Below are 18127 nucleotides of genomic sequence, written 5' to 3'. Positions count from 1 at the left end.
AACGGAGTGCTGCACTTTAATGAAAACTGTGTTATTTATAGTCTGTAGAACACATGAAGTTGAACGAAACACTGCTATTTTGTAGATTTCTGTAGAACACACATAGTGTAACCAAGTCTGGAAATGAACAATACCTTTACTGAAAGGGTAGTCTGTTCTGCGGAGTGCTGGTGTAGTACTTTTCACTGTGAACTTAAGAAAACATGCTCGTACTGGAAAATGGATATGCAAAGGTTTAGCTGCTTGCTGGGTTGTGAGAAGTATATATTTTTCCCCAGACAGCTGGTCACGTTAGGCACCATTGTAAAATTTGATAATGCTGTACTGTACTGTAATTAGCTGGAAACACTGTATACAATGAGACTGAGAAACAAAAGTCTTAATTACCCAAGCTTGTGCTGAATAGGTGTCAGTCTCTCCCTTATGGACCAAGTCTTGTGCATTCAAAATGAATTTTTTTAAACACTGTAGTTCATTTAATAAGGTTTTATTAAATGTTCACAACATCCGAATACTGTCTTCATTAACAGTACTGATAAACAATTCAAATTGCTGTCCTGAACAACATAAACTGACATAGTCTGTAGATGACCTGTTTTCTGTACTCAGGCTCGAGTGTTTGTCATCTTCTCTGAAGTAACAGGTCAAACAAACTTACTAACCTTAACTGCCCTGCTATCCTAAATAGAGCATATTATATAGCTTCAGTCCAGTAAATTATTTACTTTTTCTAACCTTGGTCTCAGGCTTTGTCTTGTATGTGCAAAAAACATTCTGTAAGGTTTTATCTTTCCCTTAAAAAAAGAAACATAAAAACTGTCTGCAATTTTCCTTTAAAAATTATTTCAGCAAGGTTAACGTTCAGTAAAAAATTATTTTGTTTCTGCTTTTCAAAAATGTATGCATAAATAAAACACAATTTCCTAGCCAGCAAGGTCATTTTCCTTTTTGCTTAACTGTTTTTATGTATAAATAAAACACAATTTATTTTGCCCTTTAGCCTGTGTAATAACTATTTTAAAATGAAAATCCCTAATCTAACAGTTACACATACCTTGGAATGCAGTTTATATAGGAAGGATATGCATTCACCCAGATTTGATTTTTGGGCAGTATTTGTCAGCCAATATCAGATGGCTGATGGTATATTGTTCTCTGCTTATACCATTTCAGATTGTCTTGCCTGTGGCCACTACACTTTCTCAGGTGGAGGCTAGCATGACCTACAAGCATTAAATGCAGATGCTACTGCTCTAAAAATATTTGCCATTTACAGACCAACACATTCTTGGGACGACTGAGTATAACAAAAGTAGTTCATTGTAGTTCGGTGTTTGAGCCAAGATCACAAATGCCAATGCTATTGAGAAATGCTCCATGGTTAGATAACTGGAAATGCAGCGTTCATAGTACACAGCACAAACTCCATTTTTTTCAGATTAATACTTAGCAGAGTCAGCTTTTCCTTAGTAAACCAGGGTGACTGACATTGCAGTAAGAATTTATTTTAAATATTCCAAGTGATGTGGTTCACTTCATTCTGAAATATCACAAAAATCACTTAAACATTTGAGGAAGCTTTAATCTATCTTAGATCTGAAGGTGTTAAACTAATTTATCATTTGTCAAAGCTTCGAGGTATTAATAGTTCTTCCCCCTTGTTTTATGTAATCAGGACTAGTTTTGCGGTGTAGATATGCAAATATTTAAGATGCACAGCATGAATTCAGATGTGATGTTTGGTTTTTAATGTTCAATGTTGTTCAGGATGATTGTCAGTTTTGAACACTGGTCTTCAAGGTTATAACTGTTTCCAGAATGTTTTACCAAGTGCTTAAGCATCATAGCAACTCTGTTCTAGAAAATAGGTTCATAGATTAGTACTAAGCTAACTACCATTACAAGCCATTTTAAGCCTAGCCAATTATCCCTTGTGAGACTCAAACCCTGCACCTTGTGTTTGTAAGACAAACACCTTAACCATTAAGCCTCCCTCCCAACCCTTGGTCTGTGACTTGTGACTTGATTGTATGTCAGCAACTGAGACCACAGAAGTCATAATTTCCTGTCTCCAGTGGACTGTGGTTCCAAAGCATGTACATACATTTCTAGTTCTCCCTGACTACTGCACAATATTTCATACTGCTCATGTTGGTAATAGACTCTACAGTGAGCAAGTTATTTCTTTTTGTGGGACTGGATTTTGTTGCTCCAGAGTCATCTTTGTTAGGTCAGGAAGGCTTCCCTGGTTTCTACAAGGAAGTATATTTTAGGTGTTTTTTTATGTTTGTAGTATGTTATTCCATTGATCAGAATCCTGAAATCCAGCATAAACACAACAGCCCTGCTATTTAAAAGGCCTAAACACAAGCGTTCAAAATCAGCAATACATTTTGTATATATAGCTGTAAAACACACACATGGAATTGCAAAGTTGTTTCCAGAATTGACACTTTAGCTGAAAAAAATTGGCAAGACGTTCATTAAGGAACTACGTGCAAATTAAGGGTGTTTTTCAGTGTGTTTGTGTATGTGAATTCATGATCTATGCATAAACTTGCTTGCTATTATTTAACTCCAGGGTCACTAAAACTGAGGCAGAGGGAGATACTCCCTCTTTGGTAGGGTACATTGTTTGCCACTTACTATTTTTATTGCAGAGCTGAAGTAACCATAGTTGTGGAAAAAAATGTTAAAAAAACATACTTTTCTTTTTTCACTGTTTTTAGCTGCTTTTAGCTTGGTGACAGGACACTCTTAGTGTGGTTCTCCTGCACTAACAGGAATTTAATAACAATAGGGACACTCTTAGTCTGGTTCTCCTGCACTGTTAACAGGGATTTAACAACAATAGGGACACTCTTAGTCTGGTTCTCCTGCATTGTTAACAGGAATTTAATAACAATAGGGACACTCCTAGTCTGGTTCTCCTGCACTGTTAACAGGAATTTAATAACAATAGGGACACTCCTAGACTGGTTCTCCCACACTGTTATTAGGAATTTAATAACAATAGGGACACTCCTAGTCTGGTTCTCCTGCACTGTTAACAGGAATTTAACAACAATAAGGACACTCTTAGTCTGGTTCTCCTACACTGTTAACAGGAATTTAATAACAATAGGGACACTCCTAGTCTGGTTCTCCTGCACTGTTATCAGGAATTTAATAACAATAGGGACACTCATAGTTTTGTTCTCCTGCACTGTTAACAGGAATTTTATAACAATAGGGACACTCCTAGTCTGGTTCTCCTGCACTGTTAACAGGAATTTAATAACAATAGGGGCACTCCTAGTCTGGTTCTCCTGCACTGTTAACAGGAATTTAATAACAATAGGGACACTCCTAGTCTGGTTTTCCTGCACTGTTAACAGGGATTTAATAACAATAGGGGCACTCCTAGTCTGGTTCTCCTGCACTGTTAACAGGAATTTAATAACAATAGGGACACTCCTAGACTGGTTCTCTTGCACTGTTAACATGAATTTAACAATAGGGACACTCATAGTTTGGTTCTTCTGCACTAACAGGAATTTAATAACAATAGGGACACTGATAGTCTGGTTATCCTGCACTGTTAACAGGAATTTAATAGATATTTTGTTACTGTAAGTTTACAGTCCTTTATCAAACATATTAATTTGAGGTTCGGGAAGTTATACTTTGATCTATCATTTTGGAGTACGTGATCTTAAGGGAAGCAATATTTACTTTCAGAATACCAGTGATTGACACCTATTCATGTTACCACTAGTGTGGACCTGTCAGACTTTTTCCCAGAAGGACAAATTGCTTGTAGACCTCTGTGATTTCCCTTTTGGTGTATATAAGTAGGTGTTTGGCACTGCAAAAATGTTTTTATTCTTTTATGATTTGTTTTTCTGAATGCTGTTCACTTTTGGGACCTTTAGCTTACCTGTGCTTTCACTTGTGTTCGGGTATCACAACTGAGTCAACAATGTGCCAGGCAGACAATCTTAAGAACTTGCATCTAGAGATTGAGTTTTGTCATTCATACAGTTCCCATTGAAAAACATAATAGTAAGCTGACCATAATAGTTTTTTTCCTTGTGAAGGCTCCGTATGTGATAACTCCACCAGTCTCTCTGTTTTCAGTGGAATTTAAAACTTTTGAGTTCTTTAACCAGTGTGGGGTCTTTGATGAAGAAGAGATTGTGCTGCGGGCTCACAACAAGGTAGCTCAGTATGTGACTTCCCATCCAAATGGTTCCTTCCTCCCATCCAAATGGTACCTTCCTCTTAAGTTGTCATTTCTGATACCTTGGTCACAGGATGGTTATCCCAAATCAGTTCCTAGAGGACTCAAAGCAGTTGACTTTCTGTGGATCATTACATGTAAATCAATATTCTAAAAACTTTTAGAAATGTTGAGAGCTCTCCATACCTTTTTCCATCCTGGAAAAGGGAGCTGTCACTATTCCCACGTATGGCCTGTTGGCGGTATATTATATCAGCACAAAAGGAGGGATATTATTTTATACCTTGGCAGGAAGACAGTCCGGCTGTGGAACTGGGAGGTAGACAACTGACTGGTACTAATAACTCAGCACTTTCTTGGTCTCCAGAACTTAGATATGTTCATTTGAACTAGCCTTTGGCACACAGAGTGGGAATTTTCTTGATGCATTTGAACAGACATGTTCCAGGCTTGGAAGAACTTGGACATTAACTTCTTCACTGTAGCGTCCAGTGTAAAGTTTCTGAAATGCTGTTTCAAATGCCATCTCTTCTTTCATGAGGAGAAAAGTTTACACATGCCTTTATCCCATTTCATCTTACTCAGAGTTTGTGCTCAGCATGCTAATAAAAATGCCAATGATTCTGAAGAGACCATTCTGGCCTTGGTAGAATTAGTTCCTGATGTTCTTGCAGCAATTTCCTGTGGTGCCTCATCCACCTTTGACCTTTTGTAATCTGTTAATTCTGAATGGAGGGTTTCCTGTACTCCCCAGTCCCAAATCGCTGAGACTGTATACATTGCTGTTGAGCCAATGGCCACAGTAGAGTTTGGAACATCCAGCAAGCAGGTCTCCGGAATTCTTAGTGGTGTGCAAGCAAGCAGCTAGGATGACTTAACTGATTAATCAGTCTATCTATCTCTGTTTATCTATCATCTGTCTGTCTTTTGTTGACTGGGTTACTTGCATGTGGCCACTTTTCATGGCAGACCCATTTATGGTATTCATACCAAGGGATATTTTATCTGGGCACCTTAAAATTCCCCTTCTCTTTTTTGTGTGTGTGGTTTCTTTCCTAGCACGGTTGTATACTGGAGAGCTTGCACAGTGGTGGAAGCTGAGAAGGTGGTTTGTAGAGGATAAAGAGAAAGTGAAACACTGGTTATTTATGATGCAATATGAGCTGGCGGATGATTCCACATTATTGTAGTCAGAGGTTATGGATAGATGTTTATCTGGGCTTATTATATACTCTACACATGCGGGCAATTTCCACACTACAAAATTTGGAACATCGAAAACCAACAGTACTGACTGCCCAAACGTGCCCTCATTCTGGAGTCATGTTAGCGCTTGTTCCTTGGTCCAGAGTGGTAGGGAGTTTCCGGGTTCAGTATTTGTGTCGGGTGTGCTAGTATTTAGTATGTTAAGTTTTGCAGAAAGGTTGCAGGCATTGGATGACTCGTTTTCCTGTGTGTCAGGTTTATGATAGTAAATGCTTACCTGTTACGCTGGAACCAGAAGAGTTGGTGGAGTGTCTCTTCATGCAGCAACAGCACTTGATAAAGATATTTATTTTGTCAGGTGGCAATCGGCAAACAGAGGTCAGACTACAAAAAACACTTGTTCAGCAACAGACTTAATTTTTTGCTGCAGTAGTGGTATCTGGAAATTCAGCTACGATTAATTTATTTTTATTTCATTTGCATTTGTATACCAGGAAAGTCTGGTTGGGCACTGAAACCCTTTTCAGTGGACTCCTAGAGAAGAAAAAGTCAGAATTACAATAATACATGAAACAGCATCATAAAAGCAGAAACAAAGAATAATACAAGAAACAGAATCATTAACGTAAGTGCATAAATCTGTGGCACTCATTGATGGAAGTCTGTTAAGAAAAACATCCAACAGTAAGCCTTAAAGAAAAAACTTGATAATCCCATAGATACTTTGACTGGGATGATATGATATCCTGTCTTTTTTTCAACCAAAGAGACATTTTGTGATCTAATGTGTGAAACCTTTGCTTTGATAGAAACACTTTTATATGATACATGTAAGAGGAGTAAACTGTGGTATAATTTTGTTATAACTGCACAAATTTTGTTTTAAAAAGACTGAACATTCTGTTTTGGACTGATATTGTCAATGAAGGGGGACATTATGCAGTATCTAAAACCTATATGTAATAGTGGTCAGAGTATAAAGAAAATAACCATAATGTTTGGAATTCGAGTTGGGAATTTAATATGATTTAAAGCATTTGCCTAGCATGCTGATTATTAATGGTAATGTAGAGACAACCCTAAGTATGTTTTTTGTGGTTCAGATCAACATCATGTAAATGACTGTGACAAATAATATATGCCAGTAGTGTGAGGTGAGGGAGCATACTGTTGGTAACTGCATTGTAGAATGAAACGTCAAAAATGGCATAAATTGGCCATTTTTTGATGGACTATGAAATGTCAGTGGAGATAATGAAGATGGTGAAAACGTAGAACAAAATGAACAAATTGTTGCAATTAACCAGGAAAAAGGGAGTGTTACAGAAGAAGGTAGCAAAGATGGTTTACAACAAAATACAGACTGTACAAAACAGGCCGTAGACAGTGAAGGGGATGCTGTAGTCAGTAAAGAAGAAGAACGTAATGTGGAGAGAGTGTATAATGATGCTGTGAAGGTGGCTGACTAATATGATATACTGGAATATGAAGATTTAGGCGTTGTTAGTGAAGAAGTCAGGAGAGTAAGAGGTAAACAATCTCTTCGGGGAAGAGTGAAAGCAAAATAAGTGGTGAAGGGAAAAAGAAGTAAGAGGTATTTTTGTTTGTGTCTTTAAATGTAAATAGTATAGTTGATGAGAAGGTTGTGGGTAAATGGTCTGAAGACAGGTTTGCTTGTATAGTATGTTTTTTGGATGTTGGATACTTGGATGTTAATCAGTATATATAGTTTCATAACAAAAATATGCTTTAAAGTTTTGACCTGGTAATAGTGTTTTTTTCCAGAAATATTAGTATTAAATTCTTAGATGCAGTCATTGTAAAAGTGATATTAGATTTATATTTGAATGGGCATTATATTAGGTTAATGGTATCTGCTAGAGCTGATATGAATGAAAGGGAAGATCTATTTGCTTATCTATAATTAAATATGCATATAATAATTACAGGGAACTTGGAACTGTAATCATAAAAAGGAGTAAGAAAAACCACATGTGGTGGTAGTAAGTTTAAAGAACTTCAACAAATATGAGAAGAAGTTAAAACAAGAGATTATTTTTTATTTTTTTCTGGCAAAATTGCAGGAGGTGAATGAGGATTATAAGGTCATTATTTTTGACCATTTAGCAATTTGGAATGATTTTGGGAAACACAAAAAAATAAAAGGCTAGAAGATTTAAAAGAAAGGCATATAATCTGTTAGTTTGAGATTATCAAAAATTAATTGCAACTGTTGTGGACAGGTTGTTTAATAATTGTGTTTATTTTTTTATGAATCATAGGCAGAATTGTGGATATATTATAAGGGTAAATAGAAAAGTATATCTGGGAGTAGAGTAACATTTTCTTTAAGATAATAACGGAAAGTTTCAAAAACTGATAGAAGAATCTATATGTTATATAAATAAAATCCTGATTATTTTAAAAGAGAATGTGAACGTTCCAGTGAAAATCAGAATAGGCTTAAGATTTTAAGCAAAAATATTTTCTTCAAGATAAAAAGGAAGAGGAGTCTCCTTTTTGGCAACAAGTATTAAGGAAGAGGAAATCATAATAAAGCAGATAATGATGAGGAATAAAAAAGAAGAATCTGAGACCAAGAAGGAACTATGAATCAAGTCAGAAGATATATGAGGGAGTTGTATGCAAATGGAAACTGAGGAAAGATCGCAAGTAGATTTTAAATAGTTACTTCACATTTACATAGGATGTTGAAGGAAAATGTAGTTCTGCAAGATTTACTAATACAATCACTAAATGAAAATTTAGTAACTGGTTCGGATGGGTTAGCTTATAAAGTTTATAAACAAATGACATGAGCAAAATAATAATTATATTATTATTATTATTATTATTATTGCATGTGTTGAGTGGATAGGTGAATGAAGATTTTAAAAATAAACAGTTATGTGAATGAGTTTAAAAACTGATCTAGAAGAAAGATGAAAAAGAATGCTTCAAAAATTTCCTGAGATAGATGGCAAATGTTGGAAGTGTGATGGGGAAGAGCGAGCTAACTTGAGTATAATGAGCTGGCAGACTTAAAAAATTCATACAGAGTACTGTCTCAGAAATATTGGGTAAGGAAATGAGTATAAATAAGGGAATTGTTTTCAGCTGGGACAGAGGATCATAGTTACTTAGATATATAATACATTATTTTTTTTGGCAACCATAAGAATTAAACTTATCACTAGATAATAGAAATCAAAATCTAAACAAACTGTCTTTGATGTAATGGACATTGTAAAAGAGATAAAAGAAATGGGAGCTTTAGAAAAGGGAAGGAGCAAATTGCATGGAAATAAATGGAATTTGTGGAAGAAATACATGCAGAATAATGTTCAGGAGGAGGAGTGAGCTTTAAAAGAGGTTAAGAGAAGGCAGTAATTAAGCAATTTATGCAATGTTGGACTAACGACAGTTATAAAAAAGAACATATGTGATGTGTAACGTATGTAACTGGAACCAAGTTAATATTGGTTTGTTTTCTTTTATATACATGTATGTTTACCAATATCTTAAGTGATAATTTAATAAAGATGTTAAAAACTGACGACATCAGAGAAGAAGTCCAAGTAGCTCCAATTGCAGTGAAGGTTAAAAAGAGCAGATTAGAGTGGTTTGGCACAGTTGTATGGATACAGAAGACAGTGTGGCAGAGAAGATTTGGAACAGATAGCAAGAAGTCGAAAGAAAATGAGGGAGTCTAGCAAACAGATGAATGGGCTGTGTGAGAGAAGATGACTGTCAATGAATGTAGGAGAGTGGCATTGAACAGAGATAGATGACAACAGTTGATGCCACACCCTGACCCCATGTAAAAAACAAAAGGGGGGGTCAATGAAGATGACGAGCCCTGTTTAGAAACTTAGTGTAACTCTAGGTTGTTGGCGGCACCTCCTCCAGCATGTCAATTTTCCTGCCTCTTTTATTTCCGGAAGATTTAGTGATGATTGTGCTCCATATTTAGCTCTTCTTGGTCTCTAGGAAATACCTGAGGACAGTTGGAGTGGAGCTATTTGTCATTATCCGTGATTTCAGATCACGGGGGAGAAGGTCACCCTGTTGAAGCTGCTTATGAATCAAGCTTGCTGATCTGTCCATGGTCGCAGGATGTAAATAAATTCAAGGATCTGATAGTTGTGATACCATGAGACGGCATTATGGAAGGTTCTTGCTTATTCTGTTTTATTATATCCTGTGAAACTTCCCAGTGGTGGGACACATGAAAGATATGTGATTACTATGAAGTCTTCAGATAATTAAAAAGCCATCATTCCACTACCATGATGTTGTAACATATAGGATATTCTGTTGTTTGTAGTAATTTGATACAGTCTCCAAAATAATATAAATGTATAATGATTACCATATGACAAAAAAGTTACCATTGTATTTGCTTTTCTGCAGGTACCCCAGTTCAAAATGATCTTCAGGAATTCTATGCTATAATAGAGTTTGTGAACCCAGGAATCCTTGGTTCTTCATGCACTTACAGAAAAATATACGAGGAGCCTATTCTGCGATCTCGGCAACCTTCATCAACAATGGTACAATCCTGTTTTTCAGTGTTTATTAAGACATGCTGTCTGTCAGATACTGCATAGACAAATATTCAGTACGGATGTAATGATCATGTTATCGGGTGGACTTGAGTGTGAAAGTATTTGAACAGAAGTTGACGTTTTCCTCCAGAACCCTGTGTTAATGAGAACTGTGTTTGCATCCTAATGTCTCGCTGTTCTCTGTCTGACATGGTTAGAAATTGGCTTTCACTATAGCCATTAAAAGTGTGTGTGTGTGTGTGTGTATAAATATATATATATATATATATATATATATATATATATATATGTGTGTGTGTGTACACACACACAAAGATATATATATATATATATATATATATATATATATATATATATATATATATTTATACATACATACACAGTACATAAATATCTCACAAAATTCTGCAAAACATAAATACCAAACCTAAAAATATAGATCTGATACAATCAAACCTGAAACAAATCTTAAGCTATTTAATGTAGAAAAGAAAGTCCTGTTGCACCGCACTGTGAGGCTGCTTTCCAGTCCCAATGCACTCCCTGCAACTTACACAAACACGCACGTTTGCGGGGGGGGTGTGTGTGTGTGTGTGTGTGTGTGTGTGTGTGTGTGTGTATATATGTATGTATATATATGTATGTATATATATATATATATATATATATATATATATATATATATATATATATATACATACATACATACATACATACACACACTCACACTCGCACTGAGATTGCATAACAGTGGGGAAATTGCAAATTCCCAATTTCCAACTCCCTGTTGTACCGTAATGTCCCACACACATGCTAGCAGAGCTTCAGGAGCATTTGAGTTTCGCAACCATGTAAAAAAAACTAGTCAACAAAGATAAAAAAGATTACCTAAAACTTCAAACCAACCACCAGCAAAATCCAAAGAAATTCTGGACTTCCATAACCTCACTATTTAACCCAGGCAAAAGAAACAATCCTTGCCCCACTACCTGACAAGTCTCCTGAAAAATAGCCACCAGCTTCACTACCTTCTTTATCAACTCCATAGCTGACATCACAGCAAAATTCAATCAGACTAATTTCTGCATTAATCAAACATCTACACTTAGATCCACTACCCACTCCCCCTAGCATACTCAATCCCATCTCTCAAAAGAACATACCACCCACACTTCTTCATCCTTCACCCTAAAACCCATCCCATCCTCAACTATAAAATGTCTACTACCTCAACTCAAACCCTGCTCTAATGCTCCAGATAATCTATCCTCAGAGTACCTAAAAATTGCTGCTGATAGTATATCTTACTCTATAAGCATACTTATAAACTGATCCATCCTAGAGTCCTATGTTCCCAAAGTCTGGAAAAAGGCATTCATCCTTCCTCTCCACAGAGGAGGCAAAAATACCGACATGGCTAACTTGCATCCCATTGCTATTCTGTCTCGTCTCTCCATAATCCTAGAAAAATGCATCAGTTCTCCACTTCTCCAATACCTCCTAGATAACCAAATGCTATTGTCCTTACAAAACGGATTCAGACCTGGACATAGTATCACCACTGCCCTTCTCTCCTTTATGGAAACTGTAAACAGAGCCAGTGGTACCGGTAAAATTGTCACAGATCTCTTCCTTGACCTATCCAAAGCCTTTGACACCATTTCTCACCCTCTTCTAATCTCCCAACTCTCTACAGTCGGTCTGCCCCCCCCCCCCACCTGGTTCTCCAGTTACTTACATGAAAGGCAACAAGCTGTCAGATGGCAAAATGCCATCTCTCCTTTCCTAAACACCACTACCTGCATTCCCCAAGCCTCCATACTTGGACCAATCCTATTTAGCGTATTCATAAACAACTTCCACTCATCATTATCTCAAGGAACCATCATTCGGTATGTAGATGACTCCACTACCATCTGCTTTGCTAACTCTGTTTCTGACTGACTTATACTAACTCAGTATGCCTTCTCCTCCACAGAACCCTGGATGCATAACAACCACCTCACCCCAAATCCTAACAAATCTGAAATCATTCTCTTCACCCCCAAGAAAACCCCCTTAAACAAGACTGACTTTACTATCTTCTCTCTTAACAAATCATTAATAGAAGTTGTTACACACACAAAACTCCTTGGGGTCAGTATTGACGAGCAGATGAAATTTGACCTTCACATACAAAAAAAATTCACAAAACACACTGTAAACTTGGTACCCTTTATAGGCGCAATCACTTCATAAGCCCCTCCACAAGAACAACCTTAGCCTCTGCATACCTACTGCCCTCGCTTCTCTATGGCACCCCTCTACTTACTAACATCCAAAGCTGTTATAAACTTAAACTCCAGGCATCCTACAATAAAATCGCTAAATTCGCAACCAGCTCCAAACACTCCACCCATCACTGCTGTGCCTTAAAATCATTGAGCTGGCTAGAACTCCCTAACTACCACTCCTATTTATAACTAACTACAGCTCACAACATACTCTTCAAACCCCAAGACTGCCCTGCTCTTTGCTCAACATTCCACTACTACCACCCAAATAGACCCCTTAGATTAGAGGGCCAAAAGCTCTTACAAATTCACAAACCTAGCCTCCCACCTGACCAGCTTCTCTGCTCTTACTCTATAGCCAAAACCTAGAACACCTTGCCTCTAACCATAGAACAACTCCAAACCTCTCCCTCTTCAAAAGTTTCCTTCTTACCCACTTCATGCTGGAAAAGTACTTGTACCAAGCCCCCCTAAAATATGTAGTCTTGTTTTGTCTTGACATCATTTTGTTTTATGGCAACTGTACCACTGTATGTATACATCATACTCAGTATTAGTTATGTATATACCCTGGACCACCTCATTCTTACCCCCACTAGAGGCAGCAGCATTCTTGACCTGGTCGTTACTAACATGGGTGACCATTGCTCTACACCAATAGTCGACTCCTCCCTGGTTAGATCTGACCACAAACTAATGTCCTTGGAAATCCACATCCCTCCCACCCACCCACCCCTCACAAAGGTAACCACCATGAAAAACTTCTCCAAAGCTAACTTTGGGCTCCTAAAAGCAGAGGTGGCTAACTTCGCGACACCCATGCAAATGGAGAATAGTTGCATGACCGCTGAATCATATACCAATACACTGTATGAACACGTACACAAATGCATTGATCTCGCCGTACCCAATACAACCAAGATGCTCTCCTCCAAAAATAGGAAGCCAATCTGGTGCTCCCCTGCCATAAACAAACTCTACAACAGAAGGAGAAAACTGATGCGGAATAAGGTGAAGTCCGAAAACTGGAAAAATTCCCTTAAAAGCGTCAACAAAAAGTTGAGATCCCTCATCAAATCCTCTAAATCTAGCTATGAAAATGAATGAATTGTGGCAGATGGTAAAGACGACCACAAGGCCTTCTATAGTTATGTAAAGAATCGCCATGGCAATTCCCAGATTTGCTCTGAGCTACTGCACAATGGTACCTCCTATACGAAGCCAACAGATATTGCCAATATACTGATGGACAGATTCAGTGCCAACATTACCCCTCTCTCCCCTCCCAAAGGACCTATCACATTAACAGTACCAGGCACCCAGTATTACTGCTGCACAGGTTAAAACAGCACTGTCCAAGGCCAGGAATACAGCTTCTATGGGACCTGAAAATATCCCTGAATGTGCGCTACGTGAACTATAGAGTGAACTGGCACCTCACCTGTGTGCCCTGTTCAGTCACTGCCTCACCTCAGGCTTTTTCCCTACCGAATGATGCACTGCTACAGTCATCCCTCTCCACAAACGATGAGCGACTACAGAACCTGGGAACTATCACCCCATTAGCCTAACGAGTCTGATATGCAAAGCTATGGAACGCATCATCATGGACCTAATAAACAAGAATATAGGGAATCTCCAAATTCTCGATCCCACACAGTTTGGTTTTGTGAAGGGTAGATCATGCCTGCTCAACTTGGTCAACTTCTTTGTCAGTCACCAGAGCTGTGGTGAAGGCAAGGTGGTTCACACAGCCTACCTTAATCTGGCCAAGGCCTTTGATACCATTCCCCACTCAGAAATCACAGAAAAACTCATTAAGCTAGGCATCAACCCCTATATCACTAGGTGGATTGCAAACTGGCTCACAGATAGAACCCACAGTGTGAAAGTAGCTGACTCCAAGTCAGACTGCCGACCAGTCATGAGTGGAGTCCCACAGGGTTCAGTCCTGGGTCCTGTCCTGTTTGGTATCTACTTCTCTGAAGTCCAGGCCAACAGGAAGGGAATCTAGCTGACAAAGTTCACAGACGATTGCAAGTTGAGAGCTATTATTAATTCCCCAAGTGATGTTGACATCCTACAAAAGGTCTCACTGAGACCAACGACTGGTGTCAGAACCATGGCCTTAAGCTCAATGCCAAAAAATGTAATTTCCATTGGGAAAAAACCCGGTCCCATGAATTACCACATCGATGGTAGCACACTGAACACAGAAGGCGTTATAACAGATCTGAGAACACAGGTTGACAGCAACCTCTCTCAACCACCACATTGCCACTGTGGTCAGAAAGTCCTATGTGGCACATTTTATTACTAAGGGTTTTGCATCCAGGAAGAAAGATGTGATTGTCTCCCTCTACTCTTCCCTCCTTAGGCCAATCATCAAGTGCAATACCCACTAGGCATGTACTTCAGTAGACACCTGCATCAACTGTAGAGGCTGCAAAAGGGCCTCACAAAGGGGATTAAGGCCTTGAACACTTGTCTTATATGGACAGACTAAAAAAACTCCAACTATTCTCTGTCTCATATCGCCTAGTTAGAGGCGATCTCTGCTTGACTTACAAAGCCATGTCTGACCCAGCTCTGTTAGAAATGCTACATCTAAAGAAATCCCAATACTTCTGCACCACATACTCCAGAGACCTCAACCTCATTACCACAATCAACAGAACGTGCTGGAGGGACAGTTTCATAACCCAGAGACAGCCCATGCTATGGAATAGACTTCCCATACATGTCAAACAGAGCACCTCCCTGGCCCTATTCAATTGAAATCTTGATAAGTGGATAGGAAATAGAAAATTCACCCCGGGGATCACTCCAGTGGCTCTACTCGATAGAGGCACTGGAAACTAAAGTCGGGTGGCACGATGCCAGGGTAATCCTATGGGCTAGGCTTGTAAAGGCTCCAGGGCCATTAGCCTAATACACACCTGTGGACCTATGAACCTATATATAGTTACCTACCTGTGATTGTATGGGCCCATAATTGCTCTATGATGCCCCTTCTCCATGTTCAACTTGTATTTACTACTCTCTTGTTATTGAATTTTATCACTGAATGTAGAGATCATAGCTAAAATTAGCCATGTATGTAGTCATCTCAACATGATTACATCGGATCACTATTGCTCAATAATATTTGTCCTACAGGTTCATCTCAGCTTTTGTATATATTATTTTCCTTGTAAATGAGATGTATTTCATTGCAATCTCATCTTGTACTGTTGGAATTTTTTCTTTTTATTTGAATTGTACTTTCTTAGCTATTTGTATTGTATCTACATCTTGTACTGTGGAGCTTTTCTTCCCGGGCCTCCACTGAAAATGGGTTCTTCTGACCCAGTGGACTTTCCCGGTAAACAAAAAGCAAATAAAATAAATCAATTGATAGTGCAAATATTTGAAATAAGTACCTGTAACCATATATAGCTACATATCTATCTATCTATATATATATATATATATAGTTTACCATCGGAAGGTCGAACTGGACCCCAATGAATGATGGGATCATTGACCCATGTCCACGAAAGCGACAATGTCAGATTCTGACATTGTCGAACTACGACTCTGCGTCGACCTTGGAACGGGCTTTAACATGAGTCCAGATGGGGGTGAGATTTGTACTTTGACAATGTTGAGTTCAACATTGCTACCTTTCGGTCTCCGGACATCAACTGAAGTGGGTTCGAACCCACTTCAACCTTACGATAGAAAGCTATATATATATAGATATATATATAGATATATATATATATATATATATATATATATATATATATATATATATAGATGCGTGTGTGTGTATGTGTGTATATATATATATATATATATATATATATATATATATATATATATACACACACACACACATATATATCTATATATATATATATATATATATATATATATATACGCACACACATGGTATGTTTTTGTGTGTGTGGTGTGTGTGTATGTATGTATGTATATGTGTGTATATATATATATATATATATATATATATATATATATATATATATATATATATACATATATATATATATACATACATACACACACAGTGGAAATAAAATGTGTACACACCCCTGTTAAAATGCCATTTTTCTGATATAAAAAATTGAACCACAATAAATCATTTCAAAACTTTTCCACCTTTAATGTGGCCTATAACCTGTACAATTCAATTTAAAAACACATAAATCTGTTAGGGGGAAAATATAAAAAATAAAAAACTTACAATAAGCTGGTTGCATAAGTGTGCCCATAACTATACCAGAAGAATGTAGTGCCCCTGAAATCACAGACACTCAGGTTAAAACGGGCCTCTCCAAAGCCAAAAACACAGCATCAATGGGACCGGACGGTGTCCCAGGCTGCGTCCTACACGAGCTCAAAGGTGAACTAACCCCACACCTAAACACAATGTTCACACTCAGCCTCTCCATAGGCTACGTGCCCATAGAGTGGCGCACAGCAAAGGTTATTCCGCTCCACAAAGGTGGAGCCACAACAGACCCCAAGAACTATCGCCCTATAAGCTTGACCAGCTTGGTCTGCAAGGCTATGGAGCGCATCATCATGAATCTCATTAACAGAGACATTGGGAACCTCCAAACACTGGACCCTACCCAGTTTGGCTTTAGTAAGGGCAGATCATGTCTCCTAAACCGGGTAGACTTCTTTGAGACAGTTACCAAGGTTATAGACGAGGGAAAGGTGGTCCACACAGCCTACCTAGACCTCGCAAAGGCCTTCGACACCATTCCCCATTTAGGTATTATAGACAAGCACACCAGCCTGAACATAAACCCCTACGTCACGAGATGGGTTGCCAACGGACAGAACCCTCATGGTAAGAGTTGCGGGAGCTAGGTCTGACTCTAAACCGGTTACAAGTGACGTTCCCCAGGGCTCAGTCCTAGGACCCTCCTGTTCGGCATATACTTCTCAGAGGTACAGTCAAGCACAGGAGGACTATGACTGACCAAGTTCGCAGATGACTGCAAACTAGGGGCTATAATTGACTCTCCAGCTGACACAGACATCCTCCAAAAGGGTCTCACTGAGACAGGTACCTGGTGTCAAAACCATGGCCTCAAGCTAAATGACAAAAAGTGCAGTCATCCCCTTTGGAAAAATCAAAGTACCCACAAACTACCACATAGGTGGTAGCCCCCTAAATACGGAAGACGTAGTAAGGGATCTGGGGACCCAAGTAGATAGTAACCTCTCCTTTGATAATCACATTGCGATAGTGGTTGGAAAATCCTTCTGTGTGGCCCACCTAATCACAAAAGGGTTTGCATCCAGATCAAAAGAGGTCATTGTGCATCAGTCATCAGACCCATCATAGAATACAATGCCCCATTTGGGATGTACCTTACAAGACACCAGCAACAACTGGAAAGACCACAGAAGTACCTCACCAAGATGATCACTGGCCTCAAACAGATGCCCTATACAGCTCAACTGAAGAAACTCCAGCTGTACTCAATTGCATACCACGTACTCAGAGGTGATCTCTGTCTGATATACAAGGCCATGTCCAACCCAGAATTGATAGACATGCTCCACCTAAAGAAAACCATATCCCCTCGAGCCACACACACTCTAGGGATCTAAACCTCACCACAACAATAAATAGGACGTGCTGGATGGATAGATTCCTGTCTCAGAGACTTCCCATGCTCTGGAACAAGATTCCAATCTACATTAGGCAGAGCTCCTCGCTAACACACTTCAAGAGAAACCTTGACAAGTGTGGATGGGAAACAGAAAGTTTACCCCGGGGATTACTTCAGTGGCTCTGCTAGACAGAGGCACAGGGAGCTAATGTCAGGGCCGGC

The 18127-nt window shown here is 38.6% G+C and overlaps 1 protein-coding gene across 4 annotated transcripts in view; it reads left to right on the top strand.

Moving 5' to 3' along the window:
- Window positions 1-18127, top strand: part of RAD54B (RAD54 homolog B) — a 1676581-nt gene that overhangs the window by 1354464 nt on the left and 303990 nt on the right. For all 4 annotated transcript variants that reach the window (XM_044066559.1, XM_044066560.1, XM_044066556.1 and 1 more), the window contains exon 9: window positions 9842-9981. In XM_044066559.1, the coding sequence (XP_043922494.1) occupies window positions 9842-9981 (140 nt within the window). The remainder of the gene's footprint in view (window positions 1-9841; window positions 9982-18127) is intronic.

This window comes from Protopterus annectens, chromosome 3.part1 (genome assembly GCF_019279795.1).
Source record: "Protopterus annectens isolate FY-2018-M chromosome 3.part1, PAN1.0, whole genome shotgun sequence".
Taxonomy (NCBI): domain Eukaryota; kingdom Metazoa; phylum Chordata; order Ceratodontiformes; family Protopteridae; genus Protopterus; species Protopterus annectens.
This window is presented reverse-complemented; position numbering and strand designations above follow the sequence as displayed.